Consider the following 25,043-nt stretch of genomic DNA (forward strand, 5'->3'; position numbering starts at 1 on the left):
CCCTCAGGGTCCATCTGTGCTGTCACAAATGACAAGATATTTCCTTTTTATAACTGAATAGTATTCCATTAGTATTCCATTTTTACTATATATATAAAGTCATTCCAGTGTGTGTGTGTATGCATGTATATATATACATACACATATACCACATTTTCTTCATCCATTCATCTACTGATGGACAATTAGGTAGTTTCCATATCTTTGCTGTTGTAAATAATTCTGCTATGAACATGGACATGCAGATATCTTTTCAAGTTAGTGTTTTCACTTTCTTTGAATCAATACCCAGAAGTAGAATTGGTGGATCTTATGGTATTTCTATTTTTGATTTTTTTAAAAAGGTTTTATTTATTGGAGAGAAAGAGAACAAGTCAGAGAGAGAGGCAGAGGGAGAGAGAGAAGCAGATTCCCTGTTGAGCAGGGTGTGTAAATGTGTATATTGCTTTAGGTAACATAGACATTATACTTCCATTTTCCTTTCATTTCTTGTTTTTGGAACAGTTTCAGGAGAATAGGTATTAATTCTTTAAATGTTTTGGTAGAATTCCCCTGGGAAGCCATCTGGCCTGGGCTCTTGTTTGTTCAGAGACTTTTGATGATTGCTTTGATCTCCTTACTGGTTATGGGTCTGTTCAGGTTTTCTGTTTCTTCCTGGTTCAGTTTTGGTAGTTTATTTGTCTCTAGGAATGCATCCATTTCTTCCAGATTGTCAAATTTGCTGGCGTATGGTTGCTCATACTGTGTTCTTATAATTGTTTGTATTTCTTTGGTGTTGGTTGTGATCTCTCCTCTTTCACTCATGGTTTTATTAATTTGGGTGCTTTCTCTTTCCTTTTCGATAAGTCTGGCCAGGGGTTTATCCATCTTATTAATTCTTTCAATGAACCAGCTCCTAGTTTCATTGATTTGTTCTCCTGTTCTTTTGGTTTCTATTTCACTGATTTCTGCTCTCATCTTTATTATTTCTCTTCTCCTGCTGGGTTTAAGGCTTACGTTGCTGTTCTTTCTCCAGCTCGCTTAGGTGTAGGGTTAGGTTGTGTACTTGAACCCTTGTTTCTTGAGAAAGGCTTGTATTACTATATACTTTCCTCATAGAACCGCGTTTGTGGTGTCCCAAGGATTTTGAACAGTTTTGTCTTCATTTTCATTTGTTTCCATGAATTTTTTAAATTCTTCTTTAATTGCCTGGTTGACCCATTCATTCTTCAGTAGGATGCTCTTTAGCCTCCGTGGGTATGAGTTCTTTCCAACTTTCCTCTTGTGGTTGAATTCTAGTTTCAAAGCATTGTGGTTTGAAAATATGCAGGGAATGCACCCAATCTTTTGGTACCGATTGAGACCTGATTTGTGACCCAGGATGTGATCCGCTACTATACTGCTATGTATATTCTGCTATGTATATTATATATATATGGAGAATGTTCCATTGCACTAGAGAAGAATGTGTATTCTGTTGCTTTTGGATGGAATGTTCTGACTAGATCTGTGATGTTCATGTAGTCCAGTGTAACATTTAAAGCCTTTATTTCCTTGTTGATCTTTTCTGTAGATTATCTGTCCATTTCAGGGAGGGGAAAGTTAAAAGTCCCCTACTATTACTGTATTATTGTTGATGTGTTTCTTTGATTTTGTTATTAGTGGCTCATATAATTGGCTGCTCCCATATTAGGGGCATAGATATTTAAAATTGGTAGATCTTCTTGTTGGACAGACCCTTTAAGTATGATATAGTGTCTTTCCTCATCTCTTGGTATAGTCTTTGGCTTAAAATCTAATTTGTTGATATAAGGATTGCCACCCCAGCTTTCTTTTGATGTCCATTATCATGATATATTGTTTTCCACCCCCTCATTTTAAAACTGGAGGTGTCTTGGGGTCTAAAATGAGTCTCTTGCAGACACCATATCTATGGTTCTTGTTTTTTTATCCAATATGATACCCTTTGTCTTTTGTTTGGGGCATTTAGCCCATTTACATTCAGGGTAACTATTGGAAGATATGAATTTAGTGCCATTGTATTGCCTGTAAGGTGACTGTTACTGTATATTCTCTCTGTTCCTTTCTAGTCTATGTTACTTTTAGGCCCTTTCTTTGCTTAGAGGACCTCTTTCAATATTTCCTGTAGGACTGTTTTGGTGTTTGCAAATTCTTTTAGTTTTTGTTTGTCCTGGAAACTTTTTATCTCTCCTATTTTCAATGACAGTTTAGCTGATTAAAACTCTTCAGAGCATGCCTGGAAACGTCTGGCTTTGGCTCAGATCATGATCTCAGGGTCCTGGGATCAAGCCCTGTGTCAGGCTCCCTCCCTAGACTGCTTCTCCCTCTCCCTCTGCTGCTGCCCCTACTTGTGCTGCTCTCTTTCTCTCTCTCTCTCTCAAATAAATAAAATCTAAAAAACTAAAAATAAAGCAAAAGGTGTTGGGACTGGATTTCTTTTATAAAAGAAGAAATTTATCAAAACCAAATATATTACTTTTATAATTAAGGAAGAAGGGAGGAAAATGTGAAGTAGCAAGTAGCACCCTGGATTTTACTTATGAACTACAAAAATGTGTGCCATTGTATCAGGAGGTGAATAACTCAATAAGGAATCTAGTTTTTTCAGTGAGACGGGTTTTCAAAATTCAGAGTATAAGGTGTTGGTTGTCCTTGAGCATGATCAGCTGTGAACAAGCTCAGAGGCTTGGTTTTGTTATCTCTGACACTACAAGTTCCCATTAGGCATTCCTCCTCTTGCTCTCCTTGTTACCTGCACAAAGCTTATAGAGGCGTTTCTGTGCTTCTGATGCATAGAAAGGCTGAGACTGGAAGAACACTGGCCCTGGGACCACCCACTGCACCCATAGTACTTCTGGCTGAGCTGAGGAGTAGTGGCTGCAGGACATGCAAAGTAGGGTCCCACTGGCCCTTTTGGGAATAGGCACCCAGAAATATGGCCCGTGCCTCTTCTCATTGCTTTCAAGGGACCCGTCTGGGGCTGGGGAGCCCCTGAAAATGGGGTCATTTTTCAGAATCACCACTTGAATGGTCAAGAGAGGAAGAAGGAATGTCAGGACCAACATTTTCTATACAGAAACAGTGGTATGAGTAGGAAGAACAGTCAAGAATCCTGTGTAGATATGTGTCTAAAAAGCTTACCTAATTTCTTTGCTGTAATATTTTCTCATAATTAAAGAATAATTTAGGGTAGAATATACTAGGTTGATTATTTCTACCAAAGAAAGCTGATTGGCAAATTAAGAACCCTTTATTTAGTTGAAAAATAATTGTTAGTAAATACATATGATTTCATCTAAGTCTCGTACAACTGTGTTTTTAAAGTTAGGAAAGAGAGCTATGGTGAGCTCTTCATTTAATTTGTCTGATTTGAAGCAATATTTTATGCCTTTTAAATATTTTGTTTCAGTAGGGACATAGGGGATTTGGTGCATAATAGGACACATTTATAAAACAATGTATGTTTATTTAGATTTACAGAGTGAGAATGACATGGATTGAAGGTTTGTCATTTTTATAGTCCAGAGTCTTTAAAAAGCCATTTGATTTTTTTTTTTCTTTTACTCCCTGATCTACCTTATTTACCACCCTGGTTTCAATTGAAGGGACACTGCTATGACCTAGTCAGTGCGGGTCAACTGCACTTTGGCCAGAGGGGTTTTGCTGTAGTTCCTTTTCTTAACTTCCCCTTTCCTTTAGGGTCAAGGGAGCTATCTCTGGATTATCTCCAGCTTCCCTCTAGCCATTAAAACCAGAAAGTCAATTACATTTCTAAGCTTTATTTTTTCTCTTTTCTACCCCTACCCTCATTTTACTGTAGTCATGGTATTTAATATCCTTCTTTACCATTATCTGCAGGAAGAATTCACATGAATACTCTAGGCTGAGGTAGTAAAGTCAAAAAACAAACTGTGGTATTAGTTTGACCACTGTTAGAGCTATGATTTTATGTCCTAATAACTATAATTTCCAATGATCATTTTAAGCGCAAGGTAACAGAGGAGTAAAGACTTTATATTTGACTTTCATAATGTTATTTCATAACTTTATTAAAAATTAATGTTGGCGGGGGCGCCTGGGTGGCTCAGTGGGTTAAAGCCTCTGCCTTCGGCTCAGGTCATGGTCCCAGGGTCCTGGGATTGAGCCCCACATCAGGCTCTCTGCTCGATGGGGAGCTTGCTTCCTCCTTTCTCTCTGCCTGTCTCCTCTGCCTACTTGTAATCTCTGTCTGTCAAATAAATAAAAATCTGAAAGAAAGAAAGAAAAAATTAATGATGGGATCTGAGAAATAGAGGAAGGAATGCTTACTACCAAACTCCGCTCTCTGGCTAATGTATCTGTCACACCTTAGCTGCTTCTGCACATCTATTTTTACCTTCATTTCTTAGAAATAAATTATTTCTTCTGAATTTTTCTTTTTTCTTTTTTTTTTTTTAAATATTTTATTTATTTGACAGAGAGAGAAATCACAAGTAGGCAGAGAAGCAAGCAGAAAGAGAGAGGGGAAGAAGCAGGCCCCCTGCACAGCGGAGAGCCCTATGCGGGGGGCTAGATCCCAGGACCCTGGGATCATGACCCATGCTGAAGGCAGAGGCCTTAACTCACTGAGCCACCCAGGCGCCCCTCTTCTGAATTTTTCTATGTAGAAAATGTGATTTGATGACATAACAGAATTCAATGATGCTTTCAGTTTCCCTATAGATTTACTTAATCTGTGCTGTCTCTATTTCTTTTTGTATGAGAAGAAAAATAGTAGTTTACAGTTTTAAGATTGTTTTCTCATAGGCCTGAGGTTTAAAAGAATCTTTTTTTCTGTTTTCTGTTGTAAATGGCCCAAAAGTAAGACGGCACAGTTAGCTTATTCTGAATGAATATGTAGTAGGTAAAACATTTTCTTGTTGAATTCCATATGTGGTTCAATAAATAAAAATACATTCACAGTGTTCTATTGGGACTTTGTCAATGGTGAATATTATCTACATCTTAAAAACCCTGATTTCAACCATTAGGGGAATATTGATATTGGCAGGGTAAGGTTTTTTTGTTTGTTTGTTTTGTTGGGTTTTGGCTTTCTTGAATCAACTGTCTTTTTTCCCTCAAGCCTAGTTCAGTATCACACTGGCATTTGTCCATGCTGTGAAATCTTGTGTGTGTCATCTTAACCTTTCCTACCAATCTAGTTTTCCAAATTTCTTCAGCTTATTTTTATTTTCAAAGGGGTTATAGTTTTCTACTTGGGATTCTGTTGCCTGGAGAAGGCTATTGAAAGTACAAGCCCCAATTTGTCTTTTCCTCATCTTTCAGTAGAGATTGTCAAGGAAGAGTGACAGGTAGCACTGATTTGGTAGCTCGTGTGAATCTTACTAAAAGAAGATGATCTAAGAATAGGCTCCTGCTTATCACTTAGTCCTACCTTTCTTTCTGAACAGATGCAGTTATAAATTTTTCTCTTATCAAATAGGAACCTTTTCAGCCTGCAAACAGAATAAATAAACTATTGGATTAGTAAAATGCCTTGGAAAGTTGTAGAAAATTGGAAGCTGTGTTCTTGTAGTGTGATAGTGATTTGAAAGAGTGGCCAGGAGGCCCACTTTCACACCCTTTTCCTCCCAGTGTGATGCTTCATTTCCATTAATTGCTACCTTTTTGCAGCACTCACATCGCTGGTCACCCTTGGTTTAAGGACAGTGCTCCCTCCTGGTTTGCCTCTTCCCAATTTCATTTTCCTTCTTGGTTCTTTGCTGGCTCCTCTTGTGTGCAGCTTCAGCAGATGTTTCTCAAACTTCTGTCCTGGCCCTCTTCCTGTCCTATGTGCCCTTGATGGGTAATCGAGGATCTCCATGCTGCCTCCCCAAGGACTGCCGGGGATTAAGTAATTATGTGTCGTGCTGCCTTTCTTGACCCAGCTCCAACCCCACCAAGCACCTAAGAATCCTGCAGGTTCCACAGACCCAGTACGCCCCAGCACTTAACCTTCCTTTGTCTATTAATTGAGCAGTTTTCAATTAGACTTTCTTGTACATTTTTTTCAATCCATCTCACCCATAGATTCTGGTGATTCAGCCTAAGAATTGTCTCTTACGTCAGATCTCTTCATTTATCCCATCTGCTACTAGTTAAGGCTCAGATTCCCTCATGCCTGGATGATTGTGTCAGTTTCTGTCTGGTCTCCCTCCCACTGACCTTTCCTCATTTTCAGCCTATCAGAGTCATCATCCTAAAAGGCAAATCTGATCATTTCACACTTCTGCTTTAAAATACTTCTTTTGACTACTTCTTGTCCTTGGAATAGGTGTTCACCACCTTTAAGCTGTCTTGTGTGGCATTCTTGGTCACCTTCCCAACCTACCTGATGTATTCTCATTTCCCACTGCCCCTTTTCTGTGCTACCCAACACATGTGCACAACACTAAATACTTTTTTTGTGGGTCAGCTATATTCTTCATGATATGTTTGGCTACTGGGCTTAATATGCTTTTCTCTCTTTGTCTCTAATTTTACTTCCAGTAACTTGTTAAACTGTAATTATACAAAGTATAAGTAAATCATAACAGCAGAGTGCTGCAAAAATACATAGGGTTTACTTAGCACTTCCAGTCAGTGCCTGGTAACTCAGTGCCTGGTAACTCAGAAAGGATTTATGAAATAAATAGATGTCAGTGGTGAATTTAATAACATTACATGACATCTGAATGCAAACATGGTCCTAGAAGGGAGATGGTTTTGGTCCCAGCTTTGCCAAAGATAAAAGCCTATGTGGGTCATGGGATCTTTGGCTCACTTTCTTTTACTGATAAAGAGTTGAATTTGTTAGGCCTTAAGTTCTTTCTACTTTTAAAATTCTATCTTTCTGTTTTACCTTGTCTTGTATGGTGTTTCCATGTAAAGGAACTCTGAGTATTTTTCACTAAGGAGTCCCTGTACATGTTTTACATCCCTTGCACTTCTTCCATGACTAGAACTCTCTAGTCTCTCACTGCATGCCTTTTGAGAGAGGCACTTTCTTGACATCATACCATTTTAATCCTTAAACTAATTTCCCTTCTTATTTCCTCTCCTTTCCCCTGTTTGTGTTTGTTATAATATTGTTGAAAAGAGACAGCACCCAAGACTAAAATACCTACTTTTGTTTAGTAGTTGTGCATTGATTATACTCATTAGTAAGATGTACTGCTCTGGTTAACTGTAGATTTTGACTTAATATAAAGTGGATTAACTAATGATTTAGAAGTTGTTCATTAGAATATCCTTTACTAATGATTGTTACAGAAGGGGAGAAGGTTGAGGGTTGACACGGAATAAGTATCAAAAATAACATGGCAGTAGTGGCACTCTGAATTCTGTTAGTGCATCAATAAGTGAATTTCAGCTCTTTTTTGCTACACGGATTTATAGTGTTTCCACATACAGAGGGTGTGCTGTTCTATACAAATGCACACGCAGTTCTGGCCTTCATCATTATTGTTTAGAGGATGGTAGGTGTGAGCCTCTAAACCCTGGAGGATTCTTCTGATCACCCACAATTAGTAATTTGCTATTTAGTGATTCCTGAAATTTTTCTCAGCACATTTATTTTTCAGTTGATGTTACATTTAAAGAAGAGATATTTAGATATCTATTTCTATACCTTCTCTTTAGCCTTAAGACCTTTTAAAAGTTTTCAGTGTGATTTTTGGATACCACTTAAAACCTATTTTATGGGGCAAAAATATTACCCACAGTGTTACAAAATAAGGTGTTTTTTTTTTTTTTTAAGATTTTATTTATTTATTTGACAGAGAGAGATCACAAGTAGGCAGAGAGAGAGGAAGGGAAGCAGGCTCTCAGCCGAGCAGAGAGCCCAATGCAGGACTCGATCCCAGGACCCTGAGATCACGACCCGAGCTGAAGGCAGCGGCCCAACCCACTGAGCCACCCAGGCGCCCACAAAATAAGGTGTTTTAAATGAGGATTTTTTTTTTATAAAGAGAACCTTGATTTTTTAGTATTCAGAGTGGAAGGGGCAATATGCACATTCAGTGGTCCTATATATTTCACTCTTTGAAAGGTTAACCTGTAATGGCCCCTGTCTCAGTCAGCTCTGGGTGCCATAACAAAATGCTCCAGACCAGGGTTCTTAAATGATAGACATTTATTTCTCACAGTTTTAGAGGCTGGAATTCTGAAATCAGGGTGTCAGCCACCATGTTGCAGTCCCAGTGAGAGTTTTCTTCCTGGCATATAGGCAGGTGTATCTAGCTGTGTGTTCACATGACCTCTTTGTGCATAAGAGGAAAGACAGACTGCTGGTGCATCTTCTTATAAGGACACTAATCATAATGCATCTGCACCCCCTCATTATGACCTCATTTAAACTTAATTCTTTTCCTCAGAAGCATCATCTTTAAATATTGCCATCTTTAAATATGGAAGTTAGGGTTATGGCTTCACATACAAATTTAGGGAGACACAAACATTCAATCCAAATCATTTTGCCCGAGGCCTCCCAAAATGCATGCCCTTCTCACTTGCAAAATACATTCATTTCATCCCAACAGCCCTGAGTGTCTTAATTCATTCCATTATTAACTCTGAAGTCTAATGTCCAAAGTTTCATCTAAATATCATCTAAATCAGAGGTGGGTGGGATTCTAGGTACAATTCATCCAGTGGCATAATTCCTCAACAGCTATGAGCCTATGAAAGCAGACAAGTTAATATGCTTCCAAATACAATGCTGGGACAGATATAGGACAGACATTTCCATTCCTAGAGGAAGATGGGAAGGAAGAAAGGGGTGACAAGTCTCAAGTCCAAAAACTACCAAGGAAAATTCCATTAGATTTTACGGCTCAGGGAAAATTCCCTTTAGTTCAGTGCTCTGCCTTTTAGGTCTACGGGAATGTCAGGATTATCCCCATGGCTCTGTGGGGCCTTGCACCCTTAGAGCTTTCTGCAAAGACCTCACCACTAAGGCAAGGAGAGGGCATTTTGGCCCACCTAAACCAGAAAGGTAGACCCATACTTTGGAAACCAGGATAAATAATCAGCCCTGTCCCCTGGGCCTGTGGTGAGTGGCAGCCCTAATGATCTCTTCAGCACCTTTGGAGTCATTATTCCCTTTATGTCTCATTCAGTTCAAATGAGAGTGTTTTTGCTCATTCATCCTCAATCTCTTTATCAAGTAATAGTCTAGCCATACCTTTGGTGTTCTCTTTTAGGATGCTTTCTCTTTTTTTGCAATATGGACAGGCTGAGAATTTTCCAAGTCTTAAGTGCTACTTCCTTTTTTGCTTAACAATTCCTTCTTCAGTTCATCTCTCTCCTCTCTAATTTTACTCTTAAGAAGTCAGGAGGATGCAGCCTATACATTTTACATTTTAGTTAGAAATCTCTGCTGAATATCCATTTTCATGGCTCACAAGTTCTGTCTTTTATAAAACACTAGAAAGGGGTGCCTGGCTTGCTCAGTCGGTCAAGTGTATGCCTTCAGCTCAGGTCATGATCCTGGGGTCCTGGTATCAAGCCCAGCATTGGCTCCTTGCTCAGCAGGGAACCTGCTTCTCCCTCTCTCTCTGCCTGCTGCTCTGCCTGCTTGTGCTCTCTCACTCTCTCTGACGATTAAATTTAAAAAAATCTTAAAACAAAATAAAATAAAACACCAGAACACAATTCAGCTGAGTTTTTTACCACTTTATAACAAAAACTGTTGTCTTAATCAGTTTGGGCTGCTATAACAAAATACCATAGACTGAATGACTTAAACAACAGGTATTTAATTCTCACAGTTCTAGATTCTGGGAAGTCCAAGTTCAAGGTGCCAGTAGATTTGGTTCCTGGTGAAAGCCAACTTTGTGGTTTGTAGATGGCCACCCTGCTGTATCCTCACATGGCAAAAAGAGGTATCTCTCTTATGTCCCTCATTGTAAAGGGGACGTAATTCATACAAGCTCCATTCTCATGACTTCATTATTTTTGAAACTGTCATCTCTAATCACTGCAAGTAGGGATTAGGGCCTCAACATAAGAATTTTGATGGTATACAAACATTCAGTTCATAGTAATCTACTTTCCTCCTGTTTCTAATAGTCTCTTGCTCATTTCTGTTTGATACCTCACCAGAATTACCCTTAACATACATATTTCTAGAATGTACCTCAGAACTCCTCCAGCCTCTACCCATTACGCAGCTGTAAAGCTACTTCCACTTTTTTAGTTATTTGTTACATCAGTACCTAGCTTGAGCTCCCATAACAAAATACATAGACTTTGTGGCTTAAACAAAGCCACCATGTTCCACCATGGTCAGTTTCTAGTGAAAGCTTTGCTTTTCCTTGTTTGTAGGCAGCAGGTATCTGGCTATGTGCTCTTGTGGCCTTTTCTCTGTTTGCTTGGTAGTGAGAGATGGAACTTTCTGATGTCTCTTCTTAGAACACTAATCCTATTGGATCTGAGCCCCACCCTATGGCATCATTCAACTTTACTTTCATGGAGGGCCATATGCACCCCTGTGTTCATAGCAGCATTGTCCACAATAGCCAAACAGTGGAAAGAGGCAAGATGCCCTTCAACAGACAAATGGATAAAGAAGATATGGTCCATATATACAATGGAATATTACTCAGCCATCAGAAAGGATGAACACCCAACTTTTAAATCTACATGGATGGAACTGGAGGAGTTTACGCTAAGTGAAATAGCAGATAAAGATAATTATCATATGGTTTCACTTATTTGTGGAACATAAGGAATACCATGGAGAACATTAGGAGAAGGAAGGGAAAAATGAAGGAGGAGAAGTCGGAGGGGGAGATGAACCATGAAAGACTGTGGACTTTGAGAAACAAACTGAAGGTTTTAGAGGGGAGAGAGGTAGGGGCATGGGTTAGCTGGGTGATAGATATTAAGGAGGGCATGTATTGCATGGAGCACTGGATGTTATATGCAAACAGTGAATCAATGGAACACTACACCAAAAACTAATACAGTGTATGGTGACTAACATAACATAATAATAAAAAAAAATTCCTTTCTTGGTAGTCTTGTCTCGAAATACAGCCACTCTGAGAGTTAGGACTTCAACATATGAATTTTGGGGAGACACAAACATTCAAACCAGAGTATCCCTTCTTGTCCAGTTTTGTATAAACTTCACTTAGGAATCTACTATCTTCCTGGAACCTTTGCATACTTTTTTTCTTACTTGGATTTTTAAAATAATTGGACCTTCTATTGCCTCTTTACACTCTTCCTAAACAGTACGGGCTGCCTTTGCAGGACAAGTCACAGTGACATTCCTGGTCACTGTAATCCCAGGTGGCTGATATGCTTTGTTAAATTCTGATAGTTCTCATCACTACAGACCGTGATGAACATTCTAGTTCCTGGTCAGTATTGTCTAGTTTTTTATTTTTTTGTTTTTTTGTTTTAAGAGTTGGGTTTCAGGTTTCTGATTCATGCTTAGGATTACTGTGGCTTTGGTGAAGAATATTTTAAACTGGGTGAAAAGGCAAAAAAAATGTGGAATCAAGAAGTGAAAACCAAGTTGTTTATAGCTCAGTAAGCACTTGTGGTTAACAAATGTGTCTGTTCATCATTGCCAGATAACTTAAAATTTTATGGGAAAACATAAATTTTAAACAGAAGTAATTGTGCTGATTATAGGATAAAAATGTGAATTTCTTCAGAATATAGTTTTTAGGTTTTATAATCTCGATGTCTTCCTTGGAGCTTTCTAAGTTTTATCATGAAATTATGAAATCAATCCAATGGCAGCTTATAAAATTTACTGAGAAACTCGTTTTGATTTAACAAACAATAATCAATATTGCAATTAATAAGAGTCTCACACATTGAATACTCACAGGAGCATAATATTGCTAGGTGTTTGGGAATTTTTTGTAAAATTAAGCATAATTGTAACTTCTCAAAAGAAAAGATAATATGATTATGTACAAATACAATTCAGATTTCAGTGCATGTTGATGAAGACAGGTAAGATACAAACAGTGAATAGGTAAAACATCATTTGGATTTTATTTTGAAATGTGTTGTTTATTTTTCTTCTTGGAGTATCACTTGAATCACAGTTAATTTGCATTCTCTGGATGCATATCATGTTCAGCTTAGGGAAGGGGAAGTAAGTTAGAATCATCTTGGTTAGCAGTGAAATTCAGGCTAGTAAAATATTCCCCAAGTTCTTTACATCAATTTGTATTAGGGTTCATTTAGTTTATACATATTTATTGGTACTGATCAAGAAACAGCACTGAGTTCATGGTTTAGTAGACAAAACTATTCATTTTATGTGCAAAAATGTTGGTTAATAAGAGGTGCAGTGATGACATAAACAAGAGTAATAAACTCAGCTGGGGGAAAAAGAACGTTGTGTTCAGGGAGTTCACCAGGGAGATGGTAATGGAATTCTTTCTAAAAAGTGTGGTCTAGTTTTCACCTTCCTATAGAAAGAATTAAAAATACTGAGTAGAGCTGGGGAATTTGAGATTAGAGGAGCTAGAAATAATAAGTAACAAAGAACTTTCTTTACACTGGAAATTAGTTTGGATTTTATCCAGTAGATAACCATTGAAGGGTTCAAGCACAAGGGTGGCTATTATAAATTTATACTTAAAAGAACACTGTAGTGGGCCTTATGTACCATAGATTAGAATGGCCAGATACTAGAATGAAAAGGTCAGCCTATTGTATTAACTGAGAGGCATCTCAATCTTAATATATCCAAAACTGATATCTTCATTACCAGTATTCTTCCCTCTCAAGGCCACCCCCTCTCCCAACACAAAAACACACAAAGAAAGCTGGTCATCTAGAAATCTTCCCTGTCTCAGTAAACATTAATTATACTTCTCCTTTCTTAGGCCAAAACATTGGAGTCATTCTTGACTCTTATATTTCCCACTTGCAGTCCATCAACAAGTTCTGTTGGCTCTATGTTCAAAATATATCTAGCTTCCAGGCACTTCTTACCACCACTGTCCCCACGCCTCACCTCCCAGATGCAAGCTACTGTCATCTCTTCAAGGTTGCCACAATAGTCTCTCTGTCTCTCTCTCTCTGTCTTTTTTTTTTTTTTTTCCACCACAGTAGCCTCCTAACTGGTCTCTCCATTTCTTCCTTTCTACCCTCAGTCTGTTCTCAGCAAAGCAGGTTATGCGCCTTCCTCATTGATTTCCCAACACACTCAGAGGAAATAACACAAGTCTACCCAATGGTATAAGACCTTGGCTTCTCTCTCTGGTTGGCTTTTGTCATCTGATCTCCTATGCCCTGCCACCCAGATTTAGGCAGACTATATTTAGTCCTAGCCAGAAGAGAAGAGGAATGGACTCTTTTTTTAAAAAAAAGATTTTATTTATTTATTGGACAGACAGAGATCACAAGTAGGCAGAGAGGAAGGCAAAGAGAGGTAAGCAGGCTCTCTGCCGAGCTAAGAGCCCAATGAGGGGCTCGATCCCAGGACCCTGGGATCATGACCCGAGCCAAAGGCAGAGGCCTTAACCCACCGAGCCACCCAGGCGCCCCAGAGGAATGGACTCTTCTCTGAAGGGGTGAAATGAACTTTTGGGGAAAGCTGAGACTTCTGGTGATGATATTGAAGCCACCAGAATACCATCCTGTTTCTTTTGGCATTTAGAGGGCCTAACTGAGCATAAAACGACTATAACCAATCATTTGAAATTGAGGATAGGGATATTCTCATTCATATGTATTCCTAGGACTCTAGCCCTCCTTCATTTTATAAGGCTGGGATTTCCATTTTTACTAACAACTGTTCTATCTACTATTCATATATATGGATAGAAATTACTAGATCCTGTGGCATACTTTCTGTATGAATCCTTTGATTCCTGTTTCTTAATCATTTAAGTCTTTGGTGCACGTGCGCGCACTCTCCCTCTCTCTCTCTCTCTCTCTCTCTATATATATATATATATATATACATATATATACACACACATATACCAGAAAGTAATAGATTAGGACATAGAGTTATTTAAAGGTATTTAAAATTTCACAAGTAACTAGCAGAAGCAGCCGTATAAAACCACTTTGGTTCTAAAGGTGTGTATCATATTGGGGATTGGGGGGGAAGCTATAAAATATCTTTAAAAAGAGTAAAATGTGAACTGATTATACCATGGTAATCCAGAGTTAGTACAACAAGAAGAATTTCAATAATCATAGCTGGTAGTAGCCATGTCAAGTATCTGTTCAGGACAGAAGTTCTACTTGACTGGAAACTGATAGACTTTAAAATCCCCAGATGTCCATCCCCAAGGCTTGCTGTGCTGTCATCCCAACTTCTGTGTGTGTATGTGTATGTACATATGTGTCTGTCTGTCATTCTGTGTGTGCAAGTAATGATGGGTGAGAACTGAGGGGAAAAAAGGAGTGGTGGGCACTTTTGATGATTTGCATGAAGAAGAGAAAAAGCACCAGTTTCAGAAAACAGTAGGCCATTTACTCTAATGCAAGACACTGTATAGATTAGTTGAATGGGATATCTATGAAGATAGAGAGTAATAATAAAAGGCAAAATTCCATATTACTATGTAGCCAATGTTTGGTTAATTAAATAGTAACTTAGAGTACGACAAATATATTATGAAAAGTATTTCTCTTAGAAAAACTTAGAGATGTTTCTGTCCTCTAAAGGAGGATCATTTCAATATCTCAACATCTCTATATCCCCACATACTAATTAGTTCCACTTGGTACTTTCTTGTATAATTTTCATTAATTTGTTGTATAGTATTTCTTATATAAATGTTCATGAAAGTTATCATTATAATACATATTAATTCATTAATATAACCTACTTAGAAGTTGACTTTGTATGTAAATGGGCCCAGGCTCCATATATTTCAAGTAAATACCTATATATTTCAAAAAAGTCATTTAACCCAGGAGTCTCAGATACATTTTGTTCTTAAATCATTTACTTGATTCCTTGTGGCCTCTTAGCCATTTAAGACCAGATTTTTTTAAGAGCAGTTAGCTGATAAATCATTCACACATTCATTTGGCAAGTGTTAGCCTTTAAGTTAATATTTTCCATTTTTAACTAAGAACTGTTTTATCTGCTATTTATATATATATGGATAGAACTTACTATATCCCGCGGTATACTTTCTATATGAATCCTTTTATTCCTCTTTCTTAATCATTTAAAGTCTTTGGTGTTATATATTACTATTTATACATTTAATCGTAGTGACACTTAACTCTTCAATATTTAGTACTGTGACAAAAGTATCCTTTTCTTGGGACACCTGGGTGGCTCAGTTGGTTAAGCAGCTGCCTTCGGCTCAGGTCATGATCCCAGCGTCCTGGGATCGAGTCCCACATCGGGCTCCTTGCTCGGCGGGGAGCCTGCTTCTCCTTCTGCCTCTGCCTGCCATTCTGTCTGCCTGTGCTTACTCTCTCCTCCCCTCTCTCTGATAAATAAATAAAATCTTAAAGAAAAAAAAAGTATCCTTTTCTTTTACAGTGCAATGATTAGTGTTAACACTCTGACCATGTCCAGCCATAACGAGATCCTCCATTTCTCAACTGGATATGCTTTCTTTACATTTTAAACAAGTCTTATGTTTTAACATAATAGAGTAGGAAAAAAGCATCAGTTACAAGTTCCTGTTTTTGACCAGCATTTACCTGAGAGACATTTTGGTTCATGACTTATAAGGACACTCAACTTCTAGGATTAGACCTGCCAGTAATTCTCTCTGATCTTAAGAAAGTCATGTGAGCAAGTGATTTTTTTAGTTTTCTTATCTGTCAAAATGGGAGATTAATATTTTCCTTATCTATTTCATAGGGTTATTGTAGGTCAAGTATGATAATAGATTTAAAAATGCCTTGAAAAGTTAACATTGACAGTGACCATGGTGACAATGGCTGCTACTATTACATGTGTGATAGACCATGCCTTGCACTATGAGCTTTCTTTATTATATCTCCTGATATTTGCAGTGTTCTTGAGAATGGCTAATACCATCCCCATTTAAAAATGAGGACACTGTTTAAAAAAAGATAAGCATAGTTAAGGTATTTGAGGATTTCAGAAGGGAAGGAATAGTTGCTTCTGGCTGGAATTCAGTAATCACCTGGTCAAAGTGATATTTTGACTGAGTCTTACAGCATTTATGCAAAATGTCTTGCTGGCACAGAAATTCCTTTTCATACCACCCATTTAATTAATCTTCATTTGTAAAAGCAGTATTTCTTATGCCCAGATTGAAAGCTTGCTTCAAATGTACAGTTGTCTTAGGTTGCTTTTTACTTGTTTATCCCTCACAGAAAGTGGGAATTACACTGCCTTAATTTCTTTAGGGAAGGCAGGCCACTGGTTTCTCCCAAGGCTGTTTTGGAAGGATGTTCTCTATGAGAGACTTTATAGTGCTTTGTAGAGAACATTGTGGTGTTCTAGTCCTGTGGTAGAGCCTAGATGGCACTGCTCAGCATTCTGGTTTACCAATCCTACTTAAGTCACCAGACATGCTTCAGTGCACCAGGACTTTAGTGATAGTTGGTACCATACAGTGTGTTTATTCCATGTGGCAGTATACAAGGGTGATAATCAATACCATATGGGGTGTTTATTCTATACTGCAGTATACCAAGGTTCTAGTGATACTACCATAAAGCATGTTTTCCTATACTGCAATGCATCATGGCTGTGGTGATAGTAATACCACAGAGTGTGCTTATTAAAATACCATACAGTGTGCTTATTCGATGCCACAGTATACCAGGGCTGTGATGGTAGTACCATTAAGTATATTTGTCCTAGGGATGTCTGGGTGGCTCAGTTGGTTAAGCATCTGCCTTGGGCTCAGGTCATGGTCTCAGGGTCCTGGGGTTGAGCCCTACATGGAACTCCTTCTTTGGCAGGAGTCTGCTTCTCCCTCTCCCTCTGTGTCCCCACTGCTCATGCTCTCTCTCTCTCTCTCTCTTTCAAATAAATAAATAAAATCTTCAAAAAAAAATTATGTTTACTCTGTGCTGAAGCACCTGGGCTGTAGTGATAGATAATACCATGAAGCATGTTTATTTTGTAAGTTATTTAGGGCTATGTATCTTCAGCAGAAACCATAGTTTTAGGAATATTGGCAGGATTTATCATAAAAATCTTCAGAGAGAGTATAGTTAGTAGCAATGTGATTCATCTTAGATATATAGGTATTTCTACGTGTTTCTGCAATATCTTGCCTTTATACAATCTGTCAAAGTTCTATGGAAACTGTAAGGTTGGACAGACTACTGAAACCTATTTCACTTTTAGTCAGAGCTGCACAAGACAATAATTAGTACCCAAGGAGAGAACTTATGCAACTCAGGCAGACTCTACTGAGTATGGGTAGAGGCTGCCAAGGCAGATACTCAGCCACACAGACCCAAGAGAGTGTGCTTTGCCATACCACCTGATTTCATGGACCCTGGAACTCTGAACAGCAGCTGCTGTCACTGGTTGATGGGAGAGATTCCATGCCTACGGCATAGTTTTAGGGATAGACCCTGACTGTAGGTTCAAGTTTTAAAAATTCATAAAATATGTCCACAAATTCTCCTATAGTTAACATAGCCCTGAAACCTAGGGCATTTCCCTTTGCTGCTAAAGATCCTAATTATCCTCCCGTTGCTCTGGCTGCCCTACATGAGAAAAATGGTGTGTATGTACCAGAGTGACCTTTATGTTATCCTGACTCCTTTTTAAAGTAACAACTATTGCGGCAGAGGGGACTCAATGATTACTTCCTAGTTAGTGCCTTTCTATAATACTTGTTTTCATTCCTCTACTTACCTCCCCCATAGTGACTAGTACTGCCAGCCTGACATTGTGCTTGTTCATATCCTTCCCCCATTCTGTTTCCTTCCTTACCTTAAGAAATAGTACCCCTGGGGATAAAAATATATGTTTATAAAAAATAAAAAATTTAAAAAAAAAAAAAAAAAAAGATGGCACATAAAAAAAAAAAAAAAGAAAAGAAAAGAAATAGTAGCAAGATAGGTACATACCTCAGGAAACAGTAGTTTAAGATAGTGCTCGGTGTGGCCTTGCTTAATATGTGAACACATGCTATTGGCACTTAGAGAAAGGAAGGAATGGAAAGTTAAGAGTGAGGGGAAAATGAAGAAGGGGAGAAAGAAATGGAAATGAAATGAAATTATATAATGAAAACATTGGTGCTATTTAAATATTAATTTTTGTTATTAGCTATTAAAAAGTTGGTTAAAGGGGTAAAGAAAACTATCAGTGTCTATTATTATTAGCAGGATACTATGCTAGACACTTAGCTTTTGTTATTTTATTTCATTTATTTTTTTAAATTAAAAAAGTAATAGAAAAACATAAGTATACTTACCACCTAGAATTAATAACATTTTAATCTTTTGTCTTTGTTTGATCCACATATTTTTATAATAGAAACAATATGACAAATAAGTGTGAAATCCTGAGTCATGCTCCTCTCTTTCTCCTTAAGTATGTTTTTCTATGTATCCTGCTAGTCATATTATATACTTATGTTACATATATATCTGCAACAGTATTTTATTGTTTTCTGTGCTTAAGAAAATAACATTATAGATATCATACTCTACATATCTTGTTCATCCCCTCTTGTTTTTGAGATCTGTCCATACTGATACATATAGACCTGGTCCACTGTTGCTCTACATGTGTTCTGTTCTATGCACACAGCATGGCTTACCTTTCCTCCTACTGATTTGTGCTAGCTCCAGTTTTCTGCTCTTAGGGTTAAACAGTACTGAGGTATGTATCCTTATTTAAGTCTCCTGGTGTTGTGACAGTTTCTGGGACATATATGGGTTTTAGGTTATACACACCGTCAACTTTAGTTCTCTCATTTAATTCTTAAAAATGTTCTTTGAGGCAGGTGGATGATCCCCATTTTACACATGAAAAATCGTGTTGAAATGCTATCTGTCTTGCCTGAACTTAATTAATCAGCCAGTACTTAAATTCAGATTAAATTCCATCTATATAAATATTGAGCCCTAACATTCAGCATTCCTCAGAAATCCTTACCTTTAATCTTTGTGATCATTAGAACATTTGCACCATTTGTATCATTTCCAAAGTGGAGAATCAAAGCAGTTAATGAGGTAGTGGGAGCATATAAGAAAGGAGAAGGACCAATAAATGATGTTACTTCCTTTGTTGTGGTTATCAAAAGAGTTAAAATTTTGGTGTAAAAACATGCTCTGTGAAATGATGGGTCTGAGTCTTCTGTGTTTGCAAGACTGTTTCTTTATGATGGAAAACTATTTTGTATGTTGCTTAAAATGCAACATGTATGTTATTTTGATTAAAAAGGTGTCACAGTATGTTAGAGTCTATACATTGCAAAGTTTACAAACCATTTTCTTGAGGTGAATAAAGCGATCTTAATGTTCTTTTTTTCATGATATTTTATTCACAGTTGACCATATGTCTATTTTACTCTATTTTGCTCCCCCCCACACACCTTCTAGGTAGAAAATCTGGTGTATTAATTGTGAAAATTCTAGAGCTGCATGAGGAATGCACCATCCAAGTGGCTATGTGTGAGCATTTAGCAGGGCTGCAGGCCAACAGCCCTTCTCAAGGTGAGGTCCCCAGGACTGGCCTGAAGGTTCTGTTCACAAAGGAGACTGCTCACCACCTCAAGGGACATCCCGAAGACATCGTCCATATCTACCCTCCCTGGTGAGTGCAAAGAACTGATTCCAGCAGTCACTAACTGTGAGTTTGTCTTAAAAGATATATTTATGATGAACATTTTTGTCACCTTATAATGGAGAAATGCCAGGATAAGGAAGCCAATATTTGACATAGATTTTATGTAACAGAAGTGCTGAACTGTATTTGAATGCTTGTTTGAACTTTTGGCAGGAAATTTTTGATAATTTGAGGGCAGAGGGGTGAGGAAGAAAAAACCATATCAAGATTTCTGTCAAAGTGGTATCTTATAAATCTGGCTGTTTTTGTTTTTGTCTTTCTTTGAAATATAATTTTAGTAAGAGGCATTCTGTGACAATATGATAATATACAGTAATTTAATATTTCTTTACTAATCACTGTGGGAAGGATGAAAAGCATATATACCTATTTGCTTTCTTCCCTATAGGGTATTATTTTTTTACTACAAAAAGAAAATATTACTATTTCTTTCTTTTTTTTTTTTTTTAATTTTTTATTTTTGATAAACATATATTTTTATCCCCAGGAGTACAGGTCTGTGAATCACCAATTTACACACTTCACAGCACTCACCAAATCACATACCCTCCCCAATGTCCATAATCCCACCCCCTTCTCCCAAACCCCCTGCCCCCGGCAACTCTCAGTTTGTTTTGTGAGATTAAGAGTCACTTATGGTTTGTCTCCCTCCCAATCCCATTTTGTTTCATTTATTCTTCTTCTACCCACTTAAGCCTCCATGTTGTATCACCACTTCCTCATATCAGGGAGATCATATGATAGTTGTCTTTCTCTGCTTGACTTATTTCGCTAAGCATGATACGCTCTAGTTCCATCCACGTTGTCGCAAATGGCAAGATTTCATTTCTTTTGATGGCTGCATAGTATTCCATTGTGTATATATACCACATCTTATTGATCCATTCATCTGTTGATGGACATCTAGGTTCTTTCCATAGTTTGGCTATTGTGGACATTGCTGCTATAAACATTCGGGTGCATGTGCCCCTTTGGATCACTACATTTGTATCTTTAGGGTAAATACCCAATAGTGCAATTGCTGGGTCATAGGGCAGTTCTATTTTCAACATTTTGAGGAACCTCCATGCTGTTTTCCAGAGTGGCTGCACCAGCTTGCATTCCCACCAACAGTGTAGGAGGGTTCCCCTTTCTCCGCATCCTCGCCAGCATCTGTCATTTCCTGACTTGTTGATTTTTAGCCATTCTGACTGGTGTGAGGTGATATCTCATTGTGGTTTTGATTTGTATTTCCCTGATGCCGAGTGATATGGAGCACTTTTTCATGTGTCTGTTGGCCATCTGGATATCTTCTTTGCAGAAATGTCTGTTCATGTCCTCTGCCCATTTCTTGATTGGATTATTTGTTCTTTGGGTGTTGAGTTTGCTAAGTTCTTTATAGATTCTGGACACTAGTCCTTTATCTGATATGTCGTTTGCAAATATCTTCTCCCATTCTGTCAGTTGTCTTTTGATTTTGTTAACTGTTTCCTTTGCTGTGCAAAAGCTTTTGATCTTGATGAAATCCCAGTAGTTCATTTTTTCCCTTGCTTCCCTTGCCTTTTGCGTTGTTCCTAGGAAGATGTTGCTGCGGCAGAGGTCGAAGAGGTTGCTGCCCGTGTTCTCCTCAAGGATTTTGATGGATTCCTTTCGTACATTAAGGTCCTTCATCCATTTTGAGTCTATTTTTGTGTGTGGTGTAAGGGAATGGTCCAATTTCATTTTTCTGCATGTGGCTGTCCAATTTTCCCAGCACCATTTATTGAAGAGGCTGTCTTTTTTCCATTGACATTCTTTCCTGCTTTGTCAAAGATTAGTTGATCAAAGATTTGAGAGTCTATTTCTGGGCTCTCTATTCTGTTCCATTGATCTATGGGTCTGTTTTTGTGCCAGTACCATGCTGTCTTGATGATGACAGCTTTGTAATAGAGCCTGAAGTCCGGAATTGTGATGCCACCAACGTTGGCTTTCTTTTTCAATATCCCTTTGGCTATTCGAGGTCTTTTCTGGTTCCATATAAATTTTAGCATTATTTGTTCCATTTCTTTGAAAAAGATGGATGGTACTTTGATAGGAATTGCATTAAATGTGTAGATTGCTTTAGGTAGCATAGACATTTTCACAATATTTATTCTTCCAATCCAGGAGCATGGAACATTTTTCCATTTCTTTGTGTCTTCCTCAATTTCTTTCATGAGTACTTTATAGTTTTCTGAGTATAGATTCTGTGTCTCTTTGGTTAGGTTTATTCCTAGGTATCTTATGGTTTTGGATGCAATTGTAAATGGGATTGACTCCTTAATATCTCTTTCTTCTGTCTTGCTGTTGGTGTAGAGAAATGCAACTGATTTCTGTGCATTGATTTTATATCCTGACACTTTACTGAATTCCTGTATAAGTTCTAGCAGTTTTGGAGTGGAGTCTTTTGGGTTTTCCACATATAGTATCATATCATCTGCGAAGAGTGATAATTTGACTTCTTCTTTGCCGATTTGGATGCCTTTAATTTCCTTTTGTTGTCTGATTGCTGAGGCTAGGACCTCTAGTACTATGTTGAATAGCAGTGGTGATAATGGACATCCCTGCCATGTTCCTGACCGTAGCGGAAAAGCTTTCACTTTTTCTCCATTGAGAATGATATTTGCGGTGGGTTTTTCATAGATGGCTTTGATGATATTGAGGTATGTGCCCTCTATCCCTACACTTTGAAGAGTTTTGATCAGGAAGGGATGCTGTACTTTGTCAAATGCTTTTTCAGCATCTATTGAGAGTATCATATGGTTCTTGTTCTTTCTTTTATTGATGTGTTGTATCACATTGACTGATTTGCGGATGTTGAACCAACCTTGCAGCCCTGGAATAAATCGCACTTGGTCGTGGTGAATAATCTTTTTAATGTACTGTTGAATCCTATTAGCTAGTATTTTGTTGAGTATTTTCGCATCTGTGTTCATCAAGGATATTGGTCTATCGCTCTCTTTTTTGGTGGGATCCTTGTCTGGTTTTGGGATCAAGGTGATGCTGGCCTCATAAAATGAGTTTGGAAGTTTTCCTTCCATTTCTATTTTTTGGAACAGTTTCAGGAGAATAGGAATTAGTTCTTCTTTAAATGTTTGGTAGAATTCCCCCGGGAAGACATCTGGCCCTGGGCTTTTGTTTGTTTGGAGATTTTTAATGACTGTTTCAATCTCCTTACTGGTTATGGGTCTGTTCAGGCTCTCTATTTCTTCCTGGTTCAGTAGTGGTAGTTTATATGTTTCTAGGAATGCATCCATTTCTTCCAGATTGTCAAATTTATTGGCAATAAGAGTACTCTTAATCCTCTTCACTTATTTCAGCCGTTACTGCACCAGCCTCCCCTCTGGTAATCACCAGTTTGTTCTCTACATTTAAGTGTCCGGTTTTTGGGACGCCTGGGTGGCTCAGTTGGTTAAGCAGCTGCCTTCGGCTCAGGTCATTATCCCAGCGTCCTGGGATCGAGTCCCACATCGGGCTCCTTGCTCCGCGGGGAGCCTGCTTCTCCCTCTGACTCTGCTTTCCACTCTGTCTGCTTGTGCTCCCTCTCGCTCTCTCTCTCTCTGACAATTAAATAAATAAAATCTTTAAAAAAAAAAAAAGAATCCGTTTTTTTGTCTTTTTACTTTATTTGTTTCCTTTTAAATCCCATATATAATTTCATTATTTTTTACAGCTGGATAATATACATATATATTTTACACACACACACACACACACAGTCTCATGCTTAGTTTTTTAATCCATTTTGAGTTTATTTTTATGTATGGTGTGAGAAAGTGGTCCAGTTTCATTCTTTTGCATGTTGCTGCTTAGTTTTCCCAACACCATTTATTGAAGAGACTGCATATTCCTATTTTCTTTGTCATAGATTAATTAACCATATAATCATGGGTTTATTTCCAGGCTCTTTACTCTGTTTCATTGATCTATGTTTGTACTTTTGTGCCAGTACCATACTTTTTTGATCTACTATCGTTTTGAAGTATATCTTGATATACTTGATGTCTTTTTTTTTTTTAAGATTTTATTTATTTATTTGACAGACAGAGATCACAAACAGGCAGAGAGGCAGGCAGAGAGAGAGGAGGGAAAGCAGGCTCCCTGCTGAGCAGAGAGTTGCTATCTTGATATACTTGATATAAGTATATATTTGATACAAGTATATCTTGATATACTTGTTATCTTGATATCCCAATATATCTGGGATTGTGATATTTCTAGTTTTGGTTTTTTTTTTTTCAAGATTGCTTTGGCTATTCAAGGTCTTTTGTGGTTCCACATAAATTTTATTCTATTTCTGTGAAAAATGCTGTTGGTATTTTGATAGGGTTTGCCTTAAATCTGTGGATTGCTTTGGGTAGCATTGACATTTTAGCATTATTTGTTCTCCCAGTCCATGAGGATGGAATCTTTTTCAGTTTCTTTGCGTCGTGTTCAGTTTCTTTCATCAGTGTTACATAGTTTTCAGAATACAAGTCTTTCACCTCTTTGATGACATTTATTCCAAGCTATTTTATTCTTTTTGGTGCAATTGTACATCAAATTGTTTCATTAACTACTCTTTCTGCAACTTTATTATTAATGTATAAAAATGCAACAGATTTCTGTATATTGATTTTGTATCTTGCAAACTTACTGAGTTTATCAGTTTTAGCAGTTTTTTGATGGAGTCCTAACTTAGGGTTTTCCAAATGTAGTAACATGCCATCGGCAAGTGGTGAATATTTTACTTCTTCCTTACCAATTTGGATGCCTTTTATTTCTTTTTATTGTCTGATTACCATGGCTAGGACTATGTTGAATAAAAGTGGTGAGAGGACATCTTTCTCTTGTTCTTAATCTTAGGGGAAAAGCTTTCAGTTTTTCACCATTAAGTAGGATGTTAATTTTTGGTTTTTCATAGTTGGACTTTATTATGTTGAGATATGTTCCCTCTAAACCCTACTTTGTTGAGGGTTTTTATCATGAATGGATGTTGTACTTTGTCAAATGCTTTTTCTTTATCTACTGAAATGATCATTTTTTTATCCTTTCTCTTGTTGATATGGTATATCACATTGATTTATCTTTTCCTTAAATAAGTGGATAAAGTTAAACTCAGAATTGTTATGTAGGTCCCTATAGCAGGATAATGCCTCTAATTCTCCATACTTTTAGCATAGATTTTCCCCTTCCATTTAAAAGTATTTAATTGGTTTTTCTAGTAGGTATCTAAAACATATAATACAGATTACAAAAGGTATCAAAGGATATACAGTGAACCATGAGTCTTCTTCCCGTATTTGTTTTCCCCAGCCACTCA

The 25,043-nt window shown here is 37.7% G+C and overlaps 1 protein-coding gene across 4 annotated transcripts in view; it reads left to right on the plus strand.

Annotated features, from left to right (window-relative positions):
* SPIDR (scaffold protein involved in DNA repair) overlaps positions 1 to 25,043 on the plus strand; it is a 603,350-nt gene that overhangs the window by 272,219 nt on the left and 306,088 nt on the right. For all 4 annotated transcript variants that reach the window (XM_045081470.1, XM_045081547.1, XM_045081503.1 and 1 more), the window contains exon 8: positions 19,498 to 19,711. In XM_045081470.1, the coding sequence (XP_044937405.1) occupies positions 19,498 to 19,711 (214 nt within the window). The remainder of the gene's footprint in view (positions 1 to 19,497; positions 19,712 to 25,043) is intronic.

The sequence above is a fragment of the Mustela putorius genome, unplaced genomic scaffold (genome assembly GCF_011764305.1).
Source record: "Mustela putorius furo isolate JIRA1106 unplaced genomic scaffold, ASM1176430v1.1 tig00000056_pilon_pilon_pilon, whole genome shotgun sequence".
In the NCBI taxonomy this organism is placed as follows: Eukaryota; Metazoa; Chordata; class Mammalia; order Carnivora; family Mustelidae; genus Mustela; species Mustela putorius.